At 37.9% G+C, this 23079-nt stretch overlaps 1 protein-coding gene across 4 annotated transcripts in view; it reads left to right on the top strand.

Annotated features, from left to right (window-relative positions):
- Window positions 1-21416, top strand: part of LOC121737208 (myb-like protein X) — a 29932-nt gene extending 8516 nt beyond the window's left edge. For 3 of the 4 annotated variants that reach the window (XM_042128812.1, XM_042128813.1, XM_042128810.1), the window contains exons 8-18: window positions 674-804; window positions 1778-1853; window positions 1936-2007; window positions 2927-2979; window positions 5969-6045; window positions 7272-7434; window positions 7957-8074; window positions 15988-16163; window positions 17046-17244; window positions 19343-20718; window positions 21003-21416. In XM_042128812.1, the coding sequence (XP_041984746.1) occupies window positions 674-804; window positions 1778-1853; window positions 1936-2007; window positions 2927-2979; window positions 5969-6045; window positions 7272-7434; window positions 7957-8074; window positions 15988-16163; window positions 17046-17244; window positions 19343-20718; window positions 21003-21337 (2776 nt within the window). In that variant the 3' untranslated portion in view covers window positions 21338-21416. The remainder of the gene's footprint in view (window positions 1-673; window positions 805-1777; window positions 1854-1935; window positions 2008-2926; window positions 2980-5968; window positions 6046-7271; window positions 7435-7956; window positions 8075-15987; window positions 16164-17045; window positions 17245-19342; window positions 20719-21002) is intronic. The other variant, XM_042128811.1, reaches the window with a different exon arrangement.
- Window positions 21417-23079: the final 1663 nt, after the last annotated feature.

Below are 23079 nucleotides of genomic sequence, written 5' to 3'. Positions count from 1 at the left end.
TCCTAGCCAGATCGATTTATCACCCCCGAAACCCCCTATATACTAAATTTCATGAAAATCGTTGGAGCCGATTCCGAGATTCCAATTATCTTATATCTTTAAACGAGCAATTCTTGTATATATATATACAAGAATTGCTTGTTTAAAGATATAAGATATGTATATTAAATTCCTAGCCAGATCGATTTATCACCCCCGAAACCCCCTATATACTAAATTTCATGAAAATCGTTGGAGCCGATTCCGAGATTCCAATTATCTTATATCTTTAAACGAGCAATTCTTGTATATATATATACAAGAATTGCTCGTTTAAAGATATAAGATATATATATTATATAATTGGAATCTCGGAATCGGTTCCGACGATTTTCATGAAATTTAGTATATAGGGGGATTCGGGGGCGATAAATCGATCTAGCTAGGAATCATTTTTACAAAATGTCTTTTTATTCGTGTTTTATCGATAATCGATAAACTGAAAAATATGACTCTTCCTGACATCTATTGGCGATGATAATACTATTTTGTGAGCAACTAATTGTTTTAACGACACAACAACAGCTAAAGCTATTCCAGCAGAGTAATAATATGAAGTCAACAAGTGTTTGCTATACTGAGCAAAGCTCGGTCATCCAGGTACTAGATTATTAAACTGCATTGACATATACAGGAAACCGAAATCGAGCCGCGTGAGGTCGCTAGAGAAGAATGGTGGTCTGTTCGTCGTGTATAACAACAGGATCTACCCGCTGGTCAAGGATGGGAAAGTTGTCAAAAACTACCTCAACTATGCGTCCGATGGTAAGACAGCTATAGTCACTAACAGAGTAAACAGAACTAACGAGTAGGCCGACTCAGAAGAGATTTTGACGTGGGAGAGCCATGCTTCGGCACGAATGGGCTGGCTCGACCGGAGAAATACCACGGGCTCACAGAAAACCGGCGTGAAACAGTGCTTGCGGTGTGTTTCTCCGAGTGAGTGAATTTACCGGAGGCCCAATCCCCTACCCTTTTCCCTCTTAAAAGGCCGGCAATGCACCTGCAACTCCATGGGCGACGGAAGTTGCTTTCCATCAGGTGACCCGTTTGCTCGTTTATTGGTTGGTTGGTTTACCCCCTTATTTCATTAAAAAACAACTCGTTTATACGTTTGACGTAGTATGTCGTATCGGCTGGCGCGCGCCGTACTAATGCGTTACTATTAACTACTTACTAAGCATTGTGAAACATGTTGAAAGTGACATTGGCGCCCAACTCGCATTTATTCGCCCGTTTGTTTGAAGTCGAGGTACTCCTTAGTCCTTAGTTCTGTCTACTCTGCCACTACTGTGTGTAATGACTGATGTGTATTGTATAGACTATTCGTGTTGAGAAGTCAGTGATCATGCATATTCATACTTATAAATTATAATAGATGCATCTGTATCTGTATGTTACGTCCAAACAGCTGAATCGGCTTTGCGGAAATTTTGTATGGTTTCTTGATGTCCCGGTAAAGGAGATAAGATTATTTTTATCCCGGATAAATATAAAGGTGAAATAAACTAATTTAGGCGCAAAAGAGATGCGGGCGTCATTTGGTAAAATAAAAATGCCAAAGGTACTAGTCAACCTGTGCAGTGTCCATTTTAACCAATCAAATGGTTCACTGACTTGTTAACTCGAGTAGCCCTATGGCTACTCGAGTTAACAAGTCTCCATTTTACTATCTACTATCTATATAGTAGATAGTAAAATGGTGTAACAGTTCTTTCTAGTAAAGATTTTTTTTCAGACGAATCTGATGGTGACAGGAAAGCGTGGAAAAGAAAGTATTTGGAGGAAAAGAAGAGAGCTGAGGAACTAGAAAGGTAAAAATTTTCGTTTCATTTACTATTTTGGTGGCTGATTTTCTTGTTTTCCCGTAAATAATAAAATGTTGTTTTATTTTAGGTTACTATGTCGCGTGCAGGAGAAGATTAGAAAAGAAGAAAGAGCATCAGAAATGGTTGCATGCTCTTCGACGTAAGTTTTTCCAACTCTAGGGTGCTTAGTCATATTGAATTCGATGGTTTCGGCGGTGATATAAGATAAGAAAATATATATTTGATTGGATAACACATCGCCAAGTGTCATGGCGCTTAGTCTTATGCAATATGCCATCCTATTTTACTATTATCATAAATGCGCAAGTCTGTCGAGTCACCACTGAAGACGTTAGTGGATGAACCAGGGTAACAGAAAATGCATAAATGGAGGTTTGCCGGTAACATGGTTTCAAATAAAAAAATATGTTTTTATGTATAAGTAGCCAAATATAATAGCCAGATGAAGAAGATAAGTTACAAGGATTGTACTTTGTTAATATTATAAGGGAAAAATGGGTAATTGTTTTTTTTTATGTAATAAGGGGCAAACGAGCATACGGGTCACCTGATGGAAAGCAACTTTCCTTCCCTTCCCATCCCTACCCTGCCATATAAGGGAAGGGTAGGGATGGGAACCTACACCTAATCTTGTGAATAGATATAATTTGGCTTACAGTTCCGATTCATAGTATCATTTATTAAAAAAAATGTAAAAAATCTATAATTAATAATAATTATTACATACAGGGTGCAATTAAATCTTCCTGCCAAATTTTGATACAGTAATCCTTGTTAAAAATAAAAATACACGTATTTTTTCTTGTATAATCACTCAGTACTAAAATGTTGAGAAATAGCTTCCGAAGTTATTCTAAAAATCACTACAATTAATGGACACGTCACATGACGCGTCGCCCGCGCGTGACGTGCCCCGCACGCGCGCCTCCTCGTCTCCTCCTCTCATATCCACCGCCGCGAGTGACCGTTCTGCAACGATTTTAAATGGGATACAATATGTCATTAAAAAAAATAACACCCAATATTTTTTTGGTTAATAATCAATCTTCTAATTGCAGATGTAACACATTATCGAAAACAAAGGAAAATAAAGCACAGCATCCTCCACAAGGTAAGAGCAATACTTTAAATATAATATTATGTATATTAATGAAGATTTTGACGACCTCTGTGGCTCAGTGGTGAGCGCGTTGGTAGCTCAAACCGGGGGTTTCGGGTTCGAATCCCGCCGACGGAACAAAAAAAGTTTCCAAAGTTCCTGGGTCATGGATGTGTATTAAATATGTGTATCATACTAGCTGTTGCCCGCGACTTCGTCCGCGTTAGTATAGTAGATCATGTCAAGTATTATTTATTGTACAAAAATATTCAATGTACAGCATTGACTATCCTCCGATTTTATTATAAGTATATAGATGTTCCGCGCGGCTTCGCTTGCGTCATTTAGGAATTTCACGCGACCGTACATTTTTCCGCAAAAAAAATAGCCTATGTCCCTTAACGTGGTCTAGTCTACATGTTTGCCAAATAACATAAAAATTGCTCCAGTAGTTCTTAAGAATCTTATGATTATAAGCAATTTCATATAATTTCCCCCGTTTTTTCCACATTTTCCTCTATTTCTTCGCTCCTGTTAGTTGTAGAATAATAAAATATATCCTATGGCCTTCCTCGATACATAGGCTATCTAACACTGAAAGAATATTTCAAATCGGACCAGTAGTTCCTGAGATTAGCGCGTTCAAATAAGCCCTTTCAAATAATTTCCCCGCGTTTTTTCCACACTTTCCTCTATTTCTTCGCTCTTATTAGTTTTATCGTGATAAAATATATTATATAACCTTCCTCAACAAATGGGCTATCTAACACTGAAAGATTTTTTTAAATCGGACCAGTAGTTCCTGAGATTAGCGCGTTCTAATAAGCCCTCCCATATAATTTCTCCCGTTTTTTCCACATTTTCCGCCATTTCTTCGCTCCTATTAATCTTAGCGTGATAAAATATAGCCTATAGCCTTTCTCGATCAATAGGCTATCTAACACTAAAAGAATTTTTCAAATCGGACCAGTTCTTGAGATTAGCGCGTTCAAATAAGGCCCCACAAATAATTTCCCCCCGTTTTTTCCACATTTTCCTCTATTTCTTCGTTTCTATTAGTCTTAGCGTGATAAAATATAGCCTATAGCCTTCCTCGATAAATGAGCTATCTAACACTGAAAGAATTTTTTATTTATTTTACTGTTGGATAGCCCATTTATTGAGGAAGGCTATAGGCTATATTTTATCACGCTAAGTATAATAGGAGCGAAGAAATAGAGGAAAATGTGGAAAAAAACGGGGGGAAATTATTTGAAGGGGCCTATTTGAACGCGCTAATCTCAATAACTACTCATCCGATTTGAAAAATTCTTTCAATGTTAGATAGCCCATTCATCGAGGTAGGCTATAAGCTACATTATATCCCGCTAAGACTAATAATATGAAGTAAGAAATAGAAAAAAATGTAGAAAAAACGTGGGAAATTATATGAAAGGGCTTATTTGAACGCGCTAATCTCAGGATCTACTGTTTTGATTTAAAAAATTCATTCAGTGTTAGGTAGCCCATTTATCGAGAAAGGCTATAGGCTATATTTTATCACGCTAAGACTAACAAGAGTGAAGAAATAGATGAAAATGTGGAAAAAACGGGGGAAATTATATGGAATTGCTTATAATCTTATGAACTACTGGAGCAACTTTATGTTATTTGGCAAACATGAAGAATAGACCACGTGAAGCGACAGGCTATTTTTTGCTGCAAAATGTACGGTTGCGTGAAATTCCTAAATTACGCAAGCGAAGCCGCGCGGAACATCTACCTAATATATAAAATTCTCGTGTCACAGTTTTCGTTGCCATACTCCTCCGAAACGGCTTGAACGATTCTCATGAAATTTTGTGAGCATATTGAGTAGGACTGAGAATCGGCCAACATCTATTTTATGAAAAAAATTTGGTATGAACCAAAAATTATTTATATGGCAAAACAATTGCCGGGACAGCTAGTAGATAATAAAAATCTTAAATATATGTATAGTATAAAAGTATTAAATATATTTCTGTTGTCTGGTACCTGTAACACAAGTCAATCAGGTACTTACCACGGGGCCAGACTGACGTGGTGTGAAGCGTCCATAGATATTATATTCTTATTATTATTTTATTAAGTCTATATTGTGTTCTTTACTACAGATAACAATCAAGCCTTTGCTCATAATATCTCTTAAAGTGAGTTATACCCCCATAATTATGGAGCCTACAGTTACGGTTATCGTTAAATATGGCGTCATTTTAACTATTATTAAAATGGTGCAATCCATTATTGACTTAACCAGAGATAATATGACTGTTGGTTTGACATTTTGTAATCGTTATAGTAAATAGGTGCAACTCACTCTTAAGTCTTAGCCCATCAATCCCCAAGCGGCAGCCGGCTGCCGCATAACAATTGAAAATCTATTATGTCTGCGATACCCACGATGGATGTGTTAAGGCGAGGATAAACCCCAATTTGTTATTCCGCGACTTCCGGTTTACCTAGTTCCAATATAATAACGAAGTTTTAAAAAATATGAGGTATAAAGCACAATATTTAAAATACCTTAAACCATAAACATTTTAATAAAATTAATACTTTGGCTGTAATTTATTTACAAACTCACCTCCGATAAACATCTATTTCATCGAAATATAAGTATTAACTAGGATAATCATACATTTTATTTGAATAAATTATTAGTAAATCTATATTAAAAATTATTTAACAGAACAATTTTGTTTCTGAATGTTTATTTCCAAAGATATTTAAAAAAAAACATGAAAAATAGAGAAAATCCGCTCGAGTGACATCAGTTTTATGCTAAGCTAAAATGAATCTTATTGCGATGCGTATACGCTTGGTCTTTGGTTGTGTGCAAAGTTATAGTTTTGGATTGAGATTAATCCCCGCCTTAATAGAGCTTACTAAAGCTCTTTATAAATCGACACAAATCGGAGTCTTCATTTTAAATTCGAAATTAATTATAAAGTTTATAATGAAACAAAATTATATATTACAGATTCAAATAGTAAAGAGGAGGTCAAACAAGAAGCAGAAAACAAAAGTGTAAAAATTAAGTTCACCAAAAACAATGAGGTATGTATTTACAGTTTTTATAATCGTCACTTTAGGCCTGACAAAAGTGTTTATATTCTTTTACTGATGTATTGGAAAAGACACTTGACTGACAAAGATTAGATGGACACTTTTAAGCATTAGTGTATCATCCAACAAAAAAAAATCAGCCATGTGCGAGTTGGACTCGCGCACGATGGTTTCCGTACCCATTATAGAGCAAACAAAGGTAAAATATGTGGTTTTTTGTAATGGAGCCCCCCTTAATTATTTATTTTATTTAAATATTATTATTAATTATTAAATTATAAATACAATTGAGTATTTTGTGAAAATTTCAAGTGCCCTACCTATTGCCATTATTGATATTGAGCAAAAAAATAGCAAAATATTACGTTTGTTGTATGGGAGCTTAAATATTTAATTATTTTTTTTTGTTATTAGGGTTCCATATCCAAAGGGTAAAAGGGAACCCTATTACTAAGACTTCGATGTCTGTCTGTCCGTCTGTCCGTATGTTCGTCTGTCTGTCTCCAGGCTGTATCTCAAGAACCGCTATAGCTAGATTTCTGAAGTTTTCAAAGATTATGTATATCTGTTGCCACTTTAACAACAAATACTAAAAACAAAATAAATTAAATATTTAAGGGGGGGTTCCCATACAACAAACGTGATTTTTTTAGCCTTTTTTGCTTGATATCAGTAATGGCAACATATAGGCACTTGAAATTTTCACAGAACCCTCAATTATTTGTTCACTTTAATAATTAATAACAAAATTTGAACAAAATAAATAATTAAGGGTGCTCCCAACACATTTTTACCTATTTTTCCTCTATGATGGTACGGAACCCTTCAACTGCTGGAAGAAAGTTGCTTTAAAAACTGCCTATCCTATCTGATATTTCTTATCACATTTCTCTCCGTAGGACTGCTGGAAGAGATTTCTGTTAGAGATAAGCAGTACCTGTTGTGTCGTTTTACTACTGTGTACATTTCGTCTTAAAAATGTATGTGTGCAATAAATGGTAAATAAAATAAATAGAATAAAACTGCCTGTTTTTAAAGTCTATTACTTTAAAAACAGGCAGTTTTATTTTATTTATAGAACACCTGATTTTAAAGCAAAACAGTTTTTAAAGCAACCTTAATAAATATAGTGTTTTTGTGCTCTTTCCAATCACCAGTCATGTTAGCCCTAACTAATTTGTATTTAAAACTTGTATTATTATTATTTTTAATTTCAGGAAGTGCAACTGGAAGGTCCCCTATCTCACATTACCCCGGCGTTGGCGCAAGTTATGCAGTTGCTGCAGAAATCCGAGCCAGATCGGCCCAGTCCCAGATCCAATGTGTCGGCACCCAGAAGAGAAATCACTCCGTCACCGGTTGCGATCAGTGTTGAGGATGGTAAGATGTCTTTCTGTGTTAGCGGGCCCCTAGACCAGGGGTTCTTAAACTTATTTTGTCTACCGCCTACTTTGAGACAAAAAAATTTTTGGCGCCCCCTGTGTTTCACCTAGTTTTAAATTAAAGCCTCTACACAACGCCCCCATTTTTTTATAACGCCCTTCAGAAGTAATGCTAAACTTGCATGTGTCGCAGCCAACTGGTTTAAATAGCCGTTCAATCAAACAGCTAGCTCTTTGACTGAACAACGCCATTCAATCACACGGCTATACGTCGTTTTGCTGACTTGTTGACTGCAATGTTCAACACTACAGCTAGATGACGCTTAGCCAACTGATTAAATGATAAATTAACTAAGGTGACCATTAGATTGAATGGCTTTTTTAAGCAGTCGACTGCGACACATGCATTAATATGATAATTACGGCCAATTGAGAAAGATCCCTATTACATACTATATTTTATGAAAGTTTCACATTATAGGTGTCTTTCACTTAAATAATTTTATTATATTTTTTACAGTACATGAAAAAGTTAACAAAATTGAGAATGAAATTTTCAAGGAAATAGAGGAGCATGATAAAAATGAAAGTCTGGTCAACACAGAAGACAAATCGTCCGACAGTAATGTTACAAAAAGGTAAGTTGAAAACCGTGCAAACCTCTCCAGTGAGTGAGTGGCACTCACTCACTGGAGAGGACTGCCCCAGTAAAGCTATTGTATAGCTTTTTAGGCTCCCGTACCCAAAGGGTAAAAATGGGACCCTACTACTAAGACTTCATTGTCTGTCCGTCTGTCTGTCTCCAGGCTGTAGCTCAAGAACGGTAATAGCTAGAGAGTTGAAATTGGCAACATTTCAAAATTTTTAAGCCTTAAAATAAAAAATACCGTTTCTTTAATTTCTTCTCCTGATATCAAAAAAATATTCTAAAAATTTTTATATTGCTTATTTACTGAGAAAATAAAGAAAAACTGAAAAATACGCTGTGACGTCATACTTACGGCATAATATCATACAGTTTGTTTGCCTGGTGTAAAATAGTTTTAAAAAGACAACATGAAGCATAAAAATAAAAACGTCACTGTCAACCACCTGTCAACACTGACATTTCTAAAAAATAAAATTACCTCATTGGTTACCTATCCTCCAGGTTGACGATGACATTGACAGACGTCATAATAAACGTAACAAACTTACATTGACAGATTTTTTCTTTTGTTAAAGTGTAAGTGTAAGGAGCCATTAATAAAAAAGAAGAAGAAGTGTAATAGAATTAACCGTTCAGACGTAAGTATGACGTCACTTGGCGCTTACGTCTCTTTAGAATACGAAGGATTAAAATCTATTTTTTAGGTATCATAAAAACATAATTTTGAAAAAGCAAGAAATACGTGTCGCCTTATTTTAAGTCTACTTTCATATAAAATAATAAAAAAGCCATGTTAAAATTTTGAAATGTTGGCAATTTTCACAGATATAGAGAGTTGAAATTTTCACAGATTTTGTATATCTTTTGTCGCTATAACAACAAATACTAAAAATAAAATTAATATTTAAAGGGGCCGTGACACCTATACAACAAACGTGATTTTTTTGGCCTTTTTGCTCTATATCAATAATGGCAAAAGGTAGGTAGGTAGGATGTTATTCTCTCTTCTTTTGTTTCCACTATTAAATACGTGCTGGATAAATACGCCGACCATCAATAAACAGTAAGTTACCAAAGACCTACCATTAAATATCAAAGAAAAAATACTAGAAAAAAGGAGGTTAAGAAGAACTTGGCACCAGTCTAGAAGTGAAAACGACAAGAGAGCTCTAAACAAAGCAATTAAGGAGATAAAAGCTGTTATGTATAATGTGGGTACTTGTAATATTGTGGGTAATTGTGAACAATTAATAAAACAGTCTGCTCGGGATCTCGGCCTTTCATTGACGTAACATTGGCGCAGTCGGTATTTGCTATAAATTATTATAAGTGCAATTCGCGGTAATAATGCCTATCGGTAAAATTGAACCGTTTTCCGTGGAATCACAAAATTGGGACAGCTATGTGCGTCGTGTAAAACAGTTTATTTCGCTAAACAAAATCGATGACAGTCTCAAGGTGGCCACGTTGTTAACCTTAATAGGTAGTGAGTGCTACAATGTATTGTGCGATTTGTGTTCCCCCGCTCATCCTGAAAATAAAACGTTCGATGAACTCGTTACTCTGCTCAAAGTTCATCTGGAGCCTGAAAAGTCGGAGATAGCCGAGAGACATATTTTTCGACAAAGAACGCAGCAGCAGGGAGAAAGTATTCGCTTGTACCTTCAAGGGTTAAAGCATTTAGCTAAAACCTGCAACTTCGGGGCGAAGCTCGAAGAGAATCTTCGACATCAGTTCGTCTCCGGATTGTACAGCGAGGAAATGCGTTCGAGATTGTTCGCGGAGAAAAACATCGACTACAAGAGGGCCGTGGAACTGGCGAGCGCGCTCGAGGCGGCGGAGAGGCACGCGATCACGGCGAGCTCTTCGGCAGGCGGAGGCGCGGGAAACGACGCGCTGCACCGCGTCAGCGGCGGCGGCCAGGTGCGGGCGCGAGCGGCCGGGCGCGGCGGTGCTGGCGGCGGTGGTGCGGCGCCGGGCGGCGGCCGCGCGGGCCCGAGCGCCGGCGGTGCGGGGCCGAGCGGTGCGCGGGCGCCGTGTGCACGCTGCGGGAAGGCTACTCACGCGCCGAACAAGTGTCGATATAAAAACTTTACGTGTGATTTGTGCGGTGTCAAAGGTCACTTAAAGGTGCCTGAACAGGAGTGATAAAGACCGATCCTCCGGTATGTCGACTTCGAAAGGTCAGTACTTTATTAATAATATTGACAGTGATAGCGAGGAGGAAGAAAACTATTTTTATAACTTAGTGTCGGGGGGCGACGACGGCGACAGGCCGTACTATATTAAATTGGTCATTAATGATAATTTTAAGTGTAAATTTGAAATCGATACGGGAAGTAAAATATCTGCTATATCACAAAAGTTTTACGATAAATATTTTCGAAACATAGAATTGCATAAAAATGTATTAATTTTAAAATCTTATACTGGAGATACTATCGAGACTCTCGGTTTTATTAATGTTAATGTGCGTTGCGGACGTAATTCGGCGGAACTTCAGCTGTACGTCGTGCCGAACGGCGGCCCGCCTCTGATGGGTCGGACGTGGATTAAAAAATTAAAATTAAGTATCGTAGAATGTCACAACATTAATACGACCGATAGTGACTCGATAGCTTTGAAATTAAAACAAGAATTTCCTGAAGTCTTTGCGGAGGGATTAGGTACTTTTAAATCGCGTATTCGTTTACATTTAAAAGATAGCAAACCGGTTTTTATAAAAGCCCGGCCCCTGCCGTTGGCGCTGCGCGCGCGCGTCGAGAGCGAGCTCGATCGGCTGCAGCGCGAGGGCGTTATCTATAAGGTGGAACGCTCGGACTACGGGACTCCTATCGTACCTGTCGTTAAATCGAACGGAGGTATTCGTATTTGCGGCGACTATAAAATTACTATTAACCCGATTCTTAAAGATTTTCACTATCCGCTCCCGCGAATCGAAGAAATATTTTCTGCTTTAGGCGGCGGGGAGCAGTACACGAAACTCGATTTGTCTAATGCTTTCCAGCAGTGTCTCCTCGATGTGGAATCTCAGGCGATGACGGCCATCACTACGCACGTAGGAACGTTCGTATATCGACGGATACCTTTCGGCATAAAATGTATTCCCGAGAATTTTCAAAAAATCATGGAGGAGACGCTGAGCGGATTGTCGTCTACTGCCGTGTTCGCGGATGACATATGCGTGACAGGGAAAGACCGAGAAAGTCATCTTAAAAATTTAAGGGCGGTTCTACACAGACTCCGAGAAAACGGACTCCGCATTAATTTTGATAAATGTCAATTCTTTAAAGATAGCGTGACGTACCTAGGATACAATATAGATAAGCACGGTCTACACACTGACTTCAAAAAGATTAAAGCGATCGTCGAGGCGCCCCGGCCCGTCAGCGTCACGCAGTTGAAGAGCTTCATGGGTCTCGTCAATTTCTATGCGAAGTTTAGTGCAAATATGAGTGACATCTTAAAACCGTTGTATGACTTGCTTAAGAAAGACGCTGAGTGGTCGTGGACCGACGACTGCGAGACAGAGACATTGAGAGACATTAAAATTGAGACGGCGCAAGACGTAATACTGAGCAAGGTCTGTGGCTATGTTATGTACGGCTGGCCCCCGACGGTCGATAAAAAATTTCAATCTTTCTTTTTGCGAAAAGAAAATCTTAGTATGGATCAGGGTTGCCTAGTTTGGGGCTACAGGGTGATAATACCTACAGTTTTGCAAGGTTCCGTTCTACAGGAAGTTCACGAAGGGCATCCCGGTATAGTGAAAATGAAACAGATAGCTCGTAACTACGTCTGGTGGAGTACGTTGGACGAGGACATCGAGCAAATGGCGCGGGAGTGCGCCGCGTGCCGCGCGGTCCGGCCCGCGCCGCCGCCCGCGCCGCTGCACTCGTGGCCCTGGCCGGCCGAGCCGTGGTCGCGTCTCAACGTCGATTACTTAGGACCATTCAATAACAAGTACTACCTTATTATTATTGATGCGCATTCCAAGTGGATCGAGGCCGATAGAGTCAGTAGCACGTCCGCGGCGGCGCTCATTTCTAGTTTTAGAAAAATATTTGCTCGTTTCGGCCTTCCGAAAAGAGTCGTTAGCGACAACGGGCCTCCTTTTACTTCGGCGGAGTTGGCGGTTTATTTTAAGAAAAACGGAATCAGGCACACGCTCACCGCTCCGTACCATCCCGCAAGCAACGGCGCGGCCGAGAATGCCGTGCGGTCGGTAAAACGAGCGTTAAAAAAGGCTATCATCGATAACGTAGACGATGATACCGCATTGAGTAGATTCCTATTCACGTATAGGAACACGGTGCACAGCACGACCGGTCGCGAGCCGGCCGTGGCACTGCTGGGGCGGCGGCTGCGCGGGCGTCTCGACCTGCTGCGCCCCGACACGGAGGAGCTGGTCCGGGACCGGCAGCTCGTCAGCGAGCGGCGCCGCGACGCCCGTCCGCGGGGTGTCGCGGCCGGAGACGCCGTCCTGTTTAGGGATTACTCCCGCCGAAACCGGAAATGGTCCGAGGGCGTCGTACTCGACCGAGAGAGCCCGGTGTCGTATGTGGTCAAAGCGAACGACGGTCAGGTGCATAAGAGGCACATCGACCAATTAGTGGCTAATAAAAGTCGTCCGTCGCGTTTTTCTTTGGCGAAAATTAAAGCACCCGATGTGCCAGAAGTGAACGTCGAGGGGGAGGATAGTGGAGATGAATACGAGGAGGCGTCCGTGTCCGGTGTCCGGTCCCCGCCCGTGTCCAAATTGGCGGGGAACGACCTAGATGAGGTCCCGTCACCTCCGGGAGAATCTGAGGGTCGCACCCGACGGCAGGCGGCTTTGCAATGCTTGCAAAAAATAAATAAAAATAAAACATAAATAACAATACTTTAATATCTCTGCAATGACTCAAAATATTTAACTATTGTAAAAGTTGTCAAGGTGATTAAGACATTATGCATAAGTTTCATATAGTGTGTAATCTACCCATTTTAGTACCCGTTTAAGCCTTTCAAAAGCTAATAACCTACATAGATTATAGATATTGTATTCGTGTATTTGTTATCTTTTATTATATTACTATAAGATAAAAGCCTGCGTTATGTAATTATCTATTCGTTTCTATTGGTTAAACGACAAAACAACTTAATGCTGTTGTTAAGATTTAAAATATTTTCTAATAGTTGTATAACTTTAATCGTACTATTAATGTTATGTTTACGAGTAAATGTAGTGTATAATAAGAAGGGAGGTGTTATGTATAATGTGGGTACTTGTAATATTGTGGGTAATTGTGAACAATTAATAAAACAGTCTGCTCGGGATCTCGGCCTTTCATTGACGTAACAAAAGCAATGCTGGATGAAGCTCACGACGCTACCCTCCAAAGCAAATTAGAAAGTCTTTCAGCTACATCGACCTCAGATTACTCACTCTGGAAACACACGAAGTCCTACAATAGACCAGAGCAATATAAATCAGCAATAAGAGCCAACAACGGCTGGGCCAAAACAGGGAAAGATAAAGCAAATGCATTTGCTGCATACCTCTCTAAGATATTCAGACCCCATGAAAGTGTGTCTACAGATTTTGAAATTGAAGTCGACAAAGAACTAAACCAGGATCTACAATTGGCTCCACCACTAAAACCAGCAACAGTACAGGAGATCAAGAACGTCATTAAGACTCTAAAGAATCGGAAATCTCCTGGATTTGATCTCATAACCAAAGAAATTCTAACTCAGCTACCTAAAAAAGCCCTTGTGTTTATCACCGTCTTAATAAATGGTCCAACATTTCCCTGATTTATGGAAGGTATCTATTATAACCATGATCCACAAACCAGGAAAACCACCTGAGGATATCACATCTTACAGACCTATAAGCCTCATGCCAATGTTATCCAAGGTTTTCGAAAAGATTCTTCTTCGTAGACTAGAAACTATATTAAAATGTGAAGGAATAATACCCAACCACCAGTTTGGTTTTAGATCCCAACATTCAACCATTGAACAAGTGCATCGTGTCTGCGAAAAGATAAGAAAGTCGCTTGAAGCCAAGGAGTATTGTTCAGCTGTGTTTCTGGATATCCAACAGGCGTTTGATAAAGTATGGCACAAAGGCCTTTTATATAAAATCAAAAAGTACTTACCTCACAGTGTATACCTACTCTTGAAATCATACCTCTCCGGCCGCATTTTTCAAGTCCGCGAGGAAGGTGAGACATCAGACTTCATGGAAATCCTTGCGGGAATACCACATGGATCCGTGCTGGGCCCATATCTATACATACTATATACAGCTGACTTACCTGCAACGCTCGAAGTAATAATTGCAACTTTCGCTGACGACACTGCTATACTAGCCAGTAACAAAAACCCAGAAGAAGCAACTAAAATTCTTCAGAAAACCCTCGACAAGGTGAGTGAATGGCTTGAAAAATGGCGCATCAAAGCCAGTGCATCAAAATCCGTTCACGTAACTTACACACTGAGGAAAGGTAACTGCGGCCCTGTAAAAATGGGAAATAATACCCTACCACAAAGTGACTCTGTCCGATACCTTGGACTACATCTAGACAGAAGGCTTACCTGGAAAAACCACATCAAAAAGAAACGAGATGAATTGAACTACCGATATATGTCAATACACTGGCTGCTTGGACGAAGTTCAAAACTGTCAATCGAAAACAAGCTATTGATATATAAGGCCATTCTCAAACCCATATGGACCTACGGCATAGAACTATGGGGGAGTGCATGCAACTCCAGCATTGCCATCCTGCAAAGACTACAGAACACTATCTTGAAAAGCATAGCTAATGCGCCATGGTTTATCACCAATGCTGAGATACACGAAAAACTGAATATAAGAACAGTAAAAGAGGAAATAAAACACGCCTCTACCGCCCATAACCACCAACTTGAAAACCACCCTAATGACTTGGCTAACCAATTATTGAATACTAGCTGTTGCCCGCGACTTCGTCCGCGTGGACTTCAGTTTATAGCGCGCGATGTCAACAAAATTGGTGTCAAAAGCTTTTATTAAAAAAACCCTGGTACCCCTTAAATCAATACAGCTGTGCAGTGTGCACACAATAAGTATTTCATTTTTTTTATATTAAACTTTATATTTTATGCCAAATTTTAAAGCTTATCCCTTATAAGCCCTATAAGCCCTCCAATTACACAACTTTACCCATAAACTATTTATCATTGATAGATTTAATTTAAGGTTACGTCACTGCACAGATAAAGTACTGAGTTATTTAATACCGTAGAATAGATATAACAATCGAAAAAAATCGAAACTTAAATGTAAGATGATACCACGTCTTATAGGAAGACTTTTGAGCAAGCGTCAGCGCGATGTAGAAGACGCACGGCGCCATCTATTATGAATTGTTGGAACTAACTTAATTTGAACAAATTTACGCCTTTTCACCCCCTTACAACACTTTTTTCCAGTAAAAAAGTAGCCTATGTCCTTTCTCCGCTGTTGCTTCCGTGTAGTGCGGCTTACCTCATACGATTTTGTACTAACAATATTTGCCGTGACGTGTCGCGTAGTGTCGCCTAATGCTGTCTAAAGGTGATCGCACATCTATTAATACGCACGCGCCGTACGCGGCGCATTTTAGAATTCGTTTTATGAAATGATATGAAACCTCGCACATTCGTCCGCACCGCACGCGCCGCATTAACTGTACAATGCAGTGCGTGCGTACGGTACTGACAAATGTGCGGTCGGTTTAACCTTAACTCTTAGGGTATAATCAAAATATCAAAGCATGGAATATGTTGGCATTTTATTTAAAGATTTGTCTAGATTTGCCGTTTGAACTTTGGTAGGGCAATTCTGAATACATTAAAATGCATATTTCTACTTAAAATTTCTTGTTTCAGAAGCGCTTTAAGAAGAAGAGCACAATCCTCAACAAGTGTCAGTCCAAGAGACGTTACAAAAAAGCCAAAAGTGGATAAAGAAGAAAAAGCACAGAAGAAACAGGAGACACCACAGACTGACACAGAGACTGTTAGAAAGACAAGGAGTTCTAGAACACCGAGAAAAATTGCTAATGGTAAATAATATAAATTAATAGCTGTCCCGGCAAACGTTTCTTTGCCATATAAATATATAAAGTATTTCACCCATATTATTTTATTGAAGTGACTAAATAAGTATGTCACCATGGCAATGTCCATCGCTATCCCGTCGCACAAACAATAGTCGCCGTCAGTCTCGAGTTGTAATAATTTACTATTATTTATTCAACAAATGCACTTATCAATATAAAAAGTACCCAGTAGCCGATTCTCAGACCCACTGAATATGCATATAAAATTTGGTTAAAATCAAAAGCCGTTTCGGAGGAGTATGCTATCTAACATTGTGACACGAGAATTTTATAAATTAGATATATTATATACTGCAAATGTCTTATATATAAAAACACAACTCAAAACACCTGTACATTTGCATTCTAAACGAGGACGCTTCGCCATTAAGAAGAAGAAAACACTTGTCAGCCGAATAGTTGTCAGTCAGATCCATACTTACTTATATTATAAATCCGAATCTTTGTGTGTCTGTCTGCTACCTCTTCACGTACAAACCGCTAAACCGAATTTGCTGAATTTTAGTATGAAGATACTTTGAGTCCCGGGAGAGGACATAGGATACTCTTGTACTCTTTACTCAATAGTTAAGTACTAAGTTCTGTTATATTATGTCATGGTTGTTTTTGGTGCCATAAATTTTTTTAATTCATTCATCAATACTTTCTATCGCGAAAAAAATGTGCGGTTCCCGCGATTAGCGAACGTTTCCAGTAGTGTTAATAAACGTCTAAAACAGAATATGTGTGCGTTTGTGTGTGTGTTGCATTAAAAATAAGTTAGACGGCACACTATAAAATAGAAATATTTTATTTTTTACATCTATTGATTTGTTTCTATTACAGAGATTTCGAAAACAGAGAGTAATATTAGCAAAAAGTCAATCAAAGCTAAAACCACTGAAGTGCCGGAAGATACTGCAATAGGAACTCAAGAAACTAACGACGATTCAGACATAAAATATAAGTTCCCTTCGCCCGCGCCGACTGAGAAAAATACCCAAGTCAGAAACACTAGGAAATCTCAAAAAAAATCTAATAGGTAGTAAGTAGTATAATTAACTTAAAAAATGTCATATCGATTTATTTTTTACATATAACTAATATATACAAGTTTATAAGATATAAGGGCTCGAACAAACCTTTAAAATTAGGTGTTTGTTATGAAAAAAAAGGAAAACATAAATTACAAAATGTATGTTTTCCTGTCTTAATCATTAACATCAAATAAAAATTTCAAGTGTAGATATAGCGGGCAATGGCCCTTTTATTTATAGAAATATCTACTCCATACTACCGCTTATGCTATTCTGTCTGTAATTATTGTTTGTCAAGTGGTTTATACTGTATAATAGATAAAGACAGAAACATGATAAAAGAAGGCGTGACCGCACTAAAGCAACACATTTTTTCTTTGTCGCTTCTTGTGTGTAAAATGTACGGAATTGACATTACACGAGTCGCAGGTTCATATTATCGAACGCTTAATATGTCAATTCTATACATTTCGATAGACGATTCTATAAAGAAAACGTCTCGTATAAAGGGCAAGATTCACGTTTGTAAAACGTTATGGAACGTGTAGTGTCGCTTCATGTCGGGTCGCGTAGTGTGGTCTGACCATAAGTATGGGGTAAATATTTTTAAAAGTATTGAATCAAGTCATAGTATATTATCCTGCATTTAAGTCTTGATCTTAAAGGTTCCTTAGCAAAGTAAACATGTAGCTTATAAGACAAAGAGACTACCGTATATTTTATCTATATAATATAATTTTTACACTACCAAAATCAAGAACTAAAAATCTTAATTCAATATTATAGTCATCAAGTATAAAATAAAATTACGGTTGATTGATAGTCTGAAATAGCCAATAGGTCACATGATGTTAAGATTTGCTATAGTCGTATCGCAGGGCAAAGCGTAATTCGTTCGTTGACCTTAAGCTGCCCGTTTCTTTCACTCACTTACGACAATATAAGCATCTCGCTCGTTTCCATGCACAGTGCACACATCATGTAAACTGGATACCAACGTTTAGGCTCGATTTATATTTGCTCGCGCGTGTGTAAATAGCGTCGCGACGGCGTTTAAATAAATCGTTATGTAAAATTGCTTGTGACCTCGCGGTTTGGCGGCCAGCTACACCGGTTTGGTGGCCAGCTACACCGCGAGGTCACAAACAATTGTGCGAGCCTGAAAGAAACAAGCAACTATAGGTCGATCGATGACTGAATCTCCTTCTATATAGCGACCGGACTTTAGCATCAAAATCATGAAGAAAATGTAATAGCAGACATCAAAATAAAAGCATTTATTTTGCTGTATTTTAATTCTGATTCTCTATCAATTTCACACCAAACTTGCGTAATGATTAATTGTAATAGAATGTAAATTTTATACGCTGGTGTGTTTTACGGTTTTACCCCATTTTTATAGAATCAAATGCATGCGTTTTAAATACTATGATTATATATTTTTATGCATTTGGAAATTGACTAAGTATAATTATTGTGATGAATCTTTTTTAGACCATATTAAATACCTTATTATAAAAAAACCTTAGCCGTAATTGTGCAAAAGTCTGATTAAGATCATTCTGAGATGTAATTGGTCGATATAATAAGTTTTATAATTTGCGCAATAATTTAGTTGAACTATTCTGTGTGTTGTATTTTAATTTTTAGATTATATTTGAGAACTTTTGCAGAAGAATTGAAAATTGTAGTATCAGATATTATGTTGTAATTTTAAACATAGTACGGAAGCAATGAGACTTAGAACAAGTGCTTTCGTACCTTTTTTACTCCGATTGTCCATAATTTATAGATTTTTATCTATTTCTGTTTTAAGCAGTAGTTTTAAGAGAACCGATTCATGTAAATGGGAGCAGGTGTAATAAATAAATTCGATGTGATACATTTGTGTATTATTTATAGCGAGTAAGACTTGAAGTTAGCTTTAGTCGGAGGAAACTTGTAGCAAAGTTCACTTGAGTTGAGACGGTGAGTTAAAATAGTTAACCTGCTTCCATTGCTTGCATGATGGCTATTGCTTAAAATTGCTTTCTACGCTCCCTGCTCTATTGCTATAGCTTTTAACATAATTTGAATGAATAATAATAATTAATATTTCTGTTTTAGCTCAAAAACAATGGGAAGTAATATATCATGCTCGTCTGAAAGCCTGCAAAGTTACCAGGAGTCAGAGGCGAGTCCACCGAAAGTTATTGTGAGGATAAAACCGGGCTGTCCAACCTCAACACAAAATCAGACTGATAAATTCCCACCGATAAATTATATGACTGATGAAACGGAATCCAGCAATAGTTTTCCAGATGTGAAACAGACACTCACCTTTCATAACTCTACATTGTCTGAAGCGTATAAATCTGATTCCTACCAGCTCCTTATGCCTATAAATACTTCGAAGACTAACAAACGATTGGAAGTTTCTAAGCAAGATATGAGCTTCGCTGGCAAAATGAACGGAACGTCTCGTAATCTCGAAAATGATGATGGTCAGAGTTCGAGTAACATATCTCCACCCACATCACCGGTGCTGTCTATAGTAGAGAACTTATCGATAAGTAGATCTCTGTTGACCAGTGCGGATGACTTGCAGACCGATGAGATGGACCAACTGGAATCTGATCATATAACACTAAACAAACTGATGAAATCGGACGAAAATTCGCCCAAACCGCTCATGGAGCAGGACTGCAGGTTCGATTCTGACCACAACGACGGAGTAAACTACCATTATAATATACAAGTGGAAAATAGCACTCTCACGCCTACATCTCAGTCGCTAGTGAAAAAACTGAACACGATCAGCCTGAGAGATTTTAATGTTACCGACACGGTCTATGTGCGACTAGAGAAGTTGAAACTCGACAGCACAAAGAAAGGTGATAAAAAAACTACCAAAGAAAAGGAAAACAAAGCAAAAGCGGAAGAAACGAAGAACGAAAAAGCTAAAACAAAGAAACGTAGCTCCACGCCCCGAAGAAAGGATAGTACGCGTAAAACTAAACAAAGCAAAGAACCGACTATTGAAGAAGAACATGTAGAAAGAAATTCGTGCGTATCACGAAATTCCTGTCCGGCTATGTTGCAAAGTACCGATTGTACCGAAGATACAAATACAACAATACCGACAAAACCGAGAACATCTAAAGAGTTAAAGAAATTAAATATCATCAAAGTTAAAATAACCAAACCGAAGAATAAAATAAAAGATAAAAAAGACAAAGGTAGTACCAGTAAAATAGAAATGAACAGTACGCAGACTAGTTCACAAACGGATAACAGTATTGATCTGATACATAATCACTCTGAAACATGTCTTCAAGCGCACGAATGCATAGATAATAGTGTAGAAATAGTAGAAAAATCTTCTTCCATTATATCTGTAAACTCTGAAAGGTCCAATAGTGCATCCATTTTCAATATAGACGAGTTTTTACTTGAAGAATTGTACAATACCAATGCGAGAGACGGAATAGAAGAAACTCCAGGTATAGTATTAATTGTTTTACTATTTTTGTCTCATAAAAATATAAACAGACGAACATATAACCTCCTTCTTTTTGGAAGTCGGTTAAAAAGAGCACATTTGTGATTTTTAGTTAATATGAGCTAACTAAAAATCGCAAATGTGCACATTATTAATTATTATATCAGGTACTTTGATAACAAATGTATCTACAAATCTGTTTCAAAATCAGAACTAACGCCGCCACGTGCCAAAACAACCTTGTGAGTTTATACACTTGTGTCTGACATATTTTATTTTTTTTAGAAACACAAATGAACGCGGAATGTCCAGACTTATTCTATACGCCACTTGGTCCACTTTCTTCAGCAAATAGTCTCATGACTGAGGACCTCTCCATCGATATACCTGAGAATACCCCAACTCCAGGCAAATGGTTCCTGCTTTCAGAAGACGAAACTTCGACTAATTTCGATTTAAATCAGAATTTAGTAACAAAAGACGTTGGTTACGGCGCGAATTTAAACGATCTTTTCCCTGTTACCTGCGCCGTGCCAGATTTATCTACTATAACGGAAATGTCAAAAGAAAATGACGCTGATACCAGGAGCAATCTAAACGTATCTTTGCCTATTTCTTAATGTTAAATGAGAATTAAATGTGATATGGTTAGAGTTTATTCAAATTTAAAAAGTTTATGATTATTATAAAAATACAGTGAATGCGAATTATTAAAAGTCTTTATAATATACGTCCCCTATGGTGACTGGTGAGTGAGCAATAATTGCGGCAATAGTTGTTCGGCGACACGAGTGGACCGATCTGAAGCAATTAGTGGAGCAATATGGAGCAATTTCAGTAAATTGCATTGAGCAATATTGCTGCTTGCTGCCGCAAATTGCTTGATGTAGTCGTGACGTCATAGTTGACGAGAATTGACTGGAATTGAGCAATTTTATTTGATAGTATAAGCGTACCTACATTTAGAAGCAGATATTTTCGATATTTGGCACTGCAAGCGACCACGACCTACAAAACCGACGTTGGTCGATCAATCCATGCTGCCGCTGCTTTGTATTGGCGTGGCACAAAATGAAACCTATAGCCTATGTCATAAAGTTGCATTTTATTTGAATTTTTGTCGGTCGCTGTCGTTTGCCGCGTTGATCGGTAACTTTAGAAGTACTGCAGATTATATAATTCATATTTGTTCGAAATACATTGCGATTTTACCACTGACAAAATAACTGCACTCCTGCAACAATATCAGCCAAACAGCATATTATAGCATCACCACAACATTTGTGTGCAAAATTAAAGAAGATAATCGTCTGCTATATTTCAACCTTCCTATCAAGCTTCCTCCGTAAACCAAATATGCCAAATTCACCAAGTGGCAAGTTCTGTTAAAGTTAATGGTGGTAAATTAACCTCTCGAATATCATATTCCCCGCGTTCCAGATGACTTTAGAAACGCTCACGCTCAAGACCGTAGTTTTTCCCGTTCCACTAGCTTGTGAGCGTCAGTGATACAAACCCAAGTGGAACGGATTATGGATCGTTTTGAGAAAAGTTTAAAAAAGAACTATATTATTTTTATACATAGGTACATTGAACCGAACTTGGATATTACGATCCTTTTCTTCAAGTCGTAAATAAAAGTAATTTTATTGTTTATAGTTACATTTATTTTAATAAAATATGTAGGTACATAATATTATATTTGTTTCGTTTTTAGTATTACATTTTTTTACTTAAGTAATCATATTTTAATATAGTTAAACTTTTATTATATTTGAGTTTTCACATTGAATCATATTTTAATAACAAAACCACATATCGACGGGTGCAAAGTAAAAAAAGTCATCTGCAATTTTGAGTTTTTCGTTTTTTTGTAGAAACTAGCTTAAAATATCATGTTCTACAACATACCAAAAACAAAAATTCAAATATCACCTTATTTTTGGTACTTTTGTCACGTAAAAGAAGACATCTACTCTTGTTTTGTGAAATTGCACGATGTAGATGCGGATAACTACCGCTGGTCGTCTATACGCGGGACGCGCGGGGGTCATGTTATGCGGCATAAGCGGCTATCTGCCATATAGCTTTTTCTACGTTGCGATTGTGATTTAGATGTCTCAATTTACTTTTGCAAATTAGTATTGTTTATTATGTTTATGAGTACCTATTTATGTTAATTCTTATTGTTAGCTATATTAATTGACTTCTAATTTGTTACTGTTATTTTTTACTGTTTTTTCATGTTCAGAAAGTCCAAAACGACTTTTTAAAGAAGTTGAAAGTTTCCAGAACATAAGTGATAGATTTATCGAGCAAAATACTGTGTTGCCGGATGAAATTATTGAACATCTTATAGAAA

The sequence above is a fragment of the Aricia agestis genome, chromosome 20 (genome assembly GCF_905147365.1).
Source record: "Aricia agestis chromosome 20, ilAriAges1.1, whole genome shotgun sequence".
Classification (NCBI taxonomy): domain Eukaryota; kingdom Metazoa; phylum Arthropoda; class Insecta; order Lepidoptera; family Lycaenidae; genus Aricia; species Aricia agestis.
The sequence above is the reverse complement of the archived record's forward strand: the minus strand, read 5'-3'. Positions and strand labels throughout refer to the sequence as shown.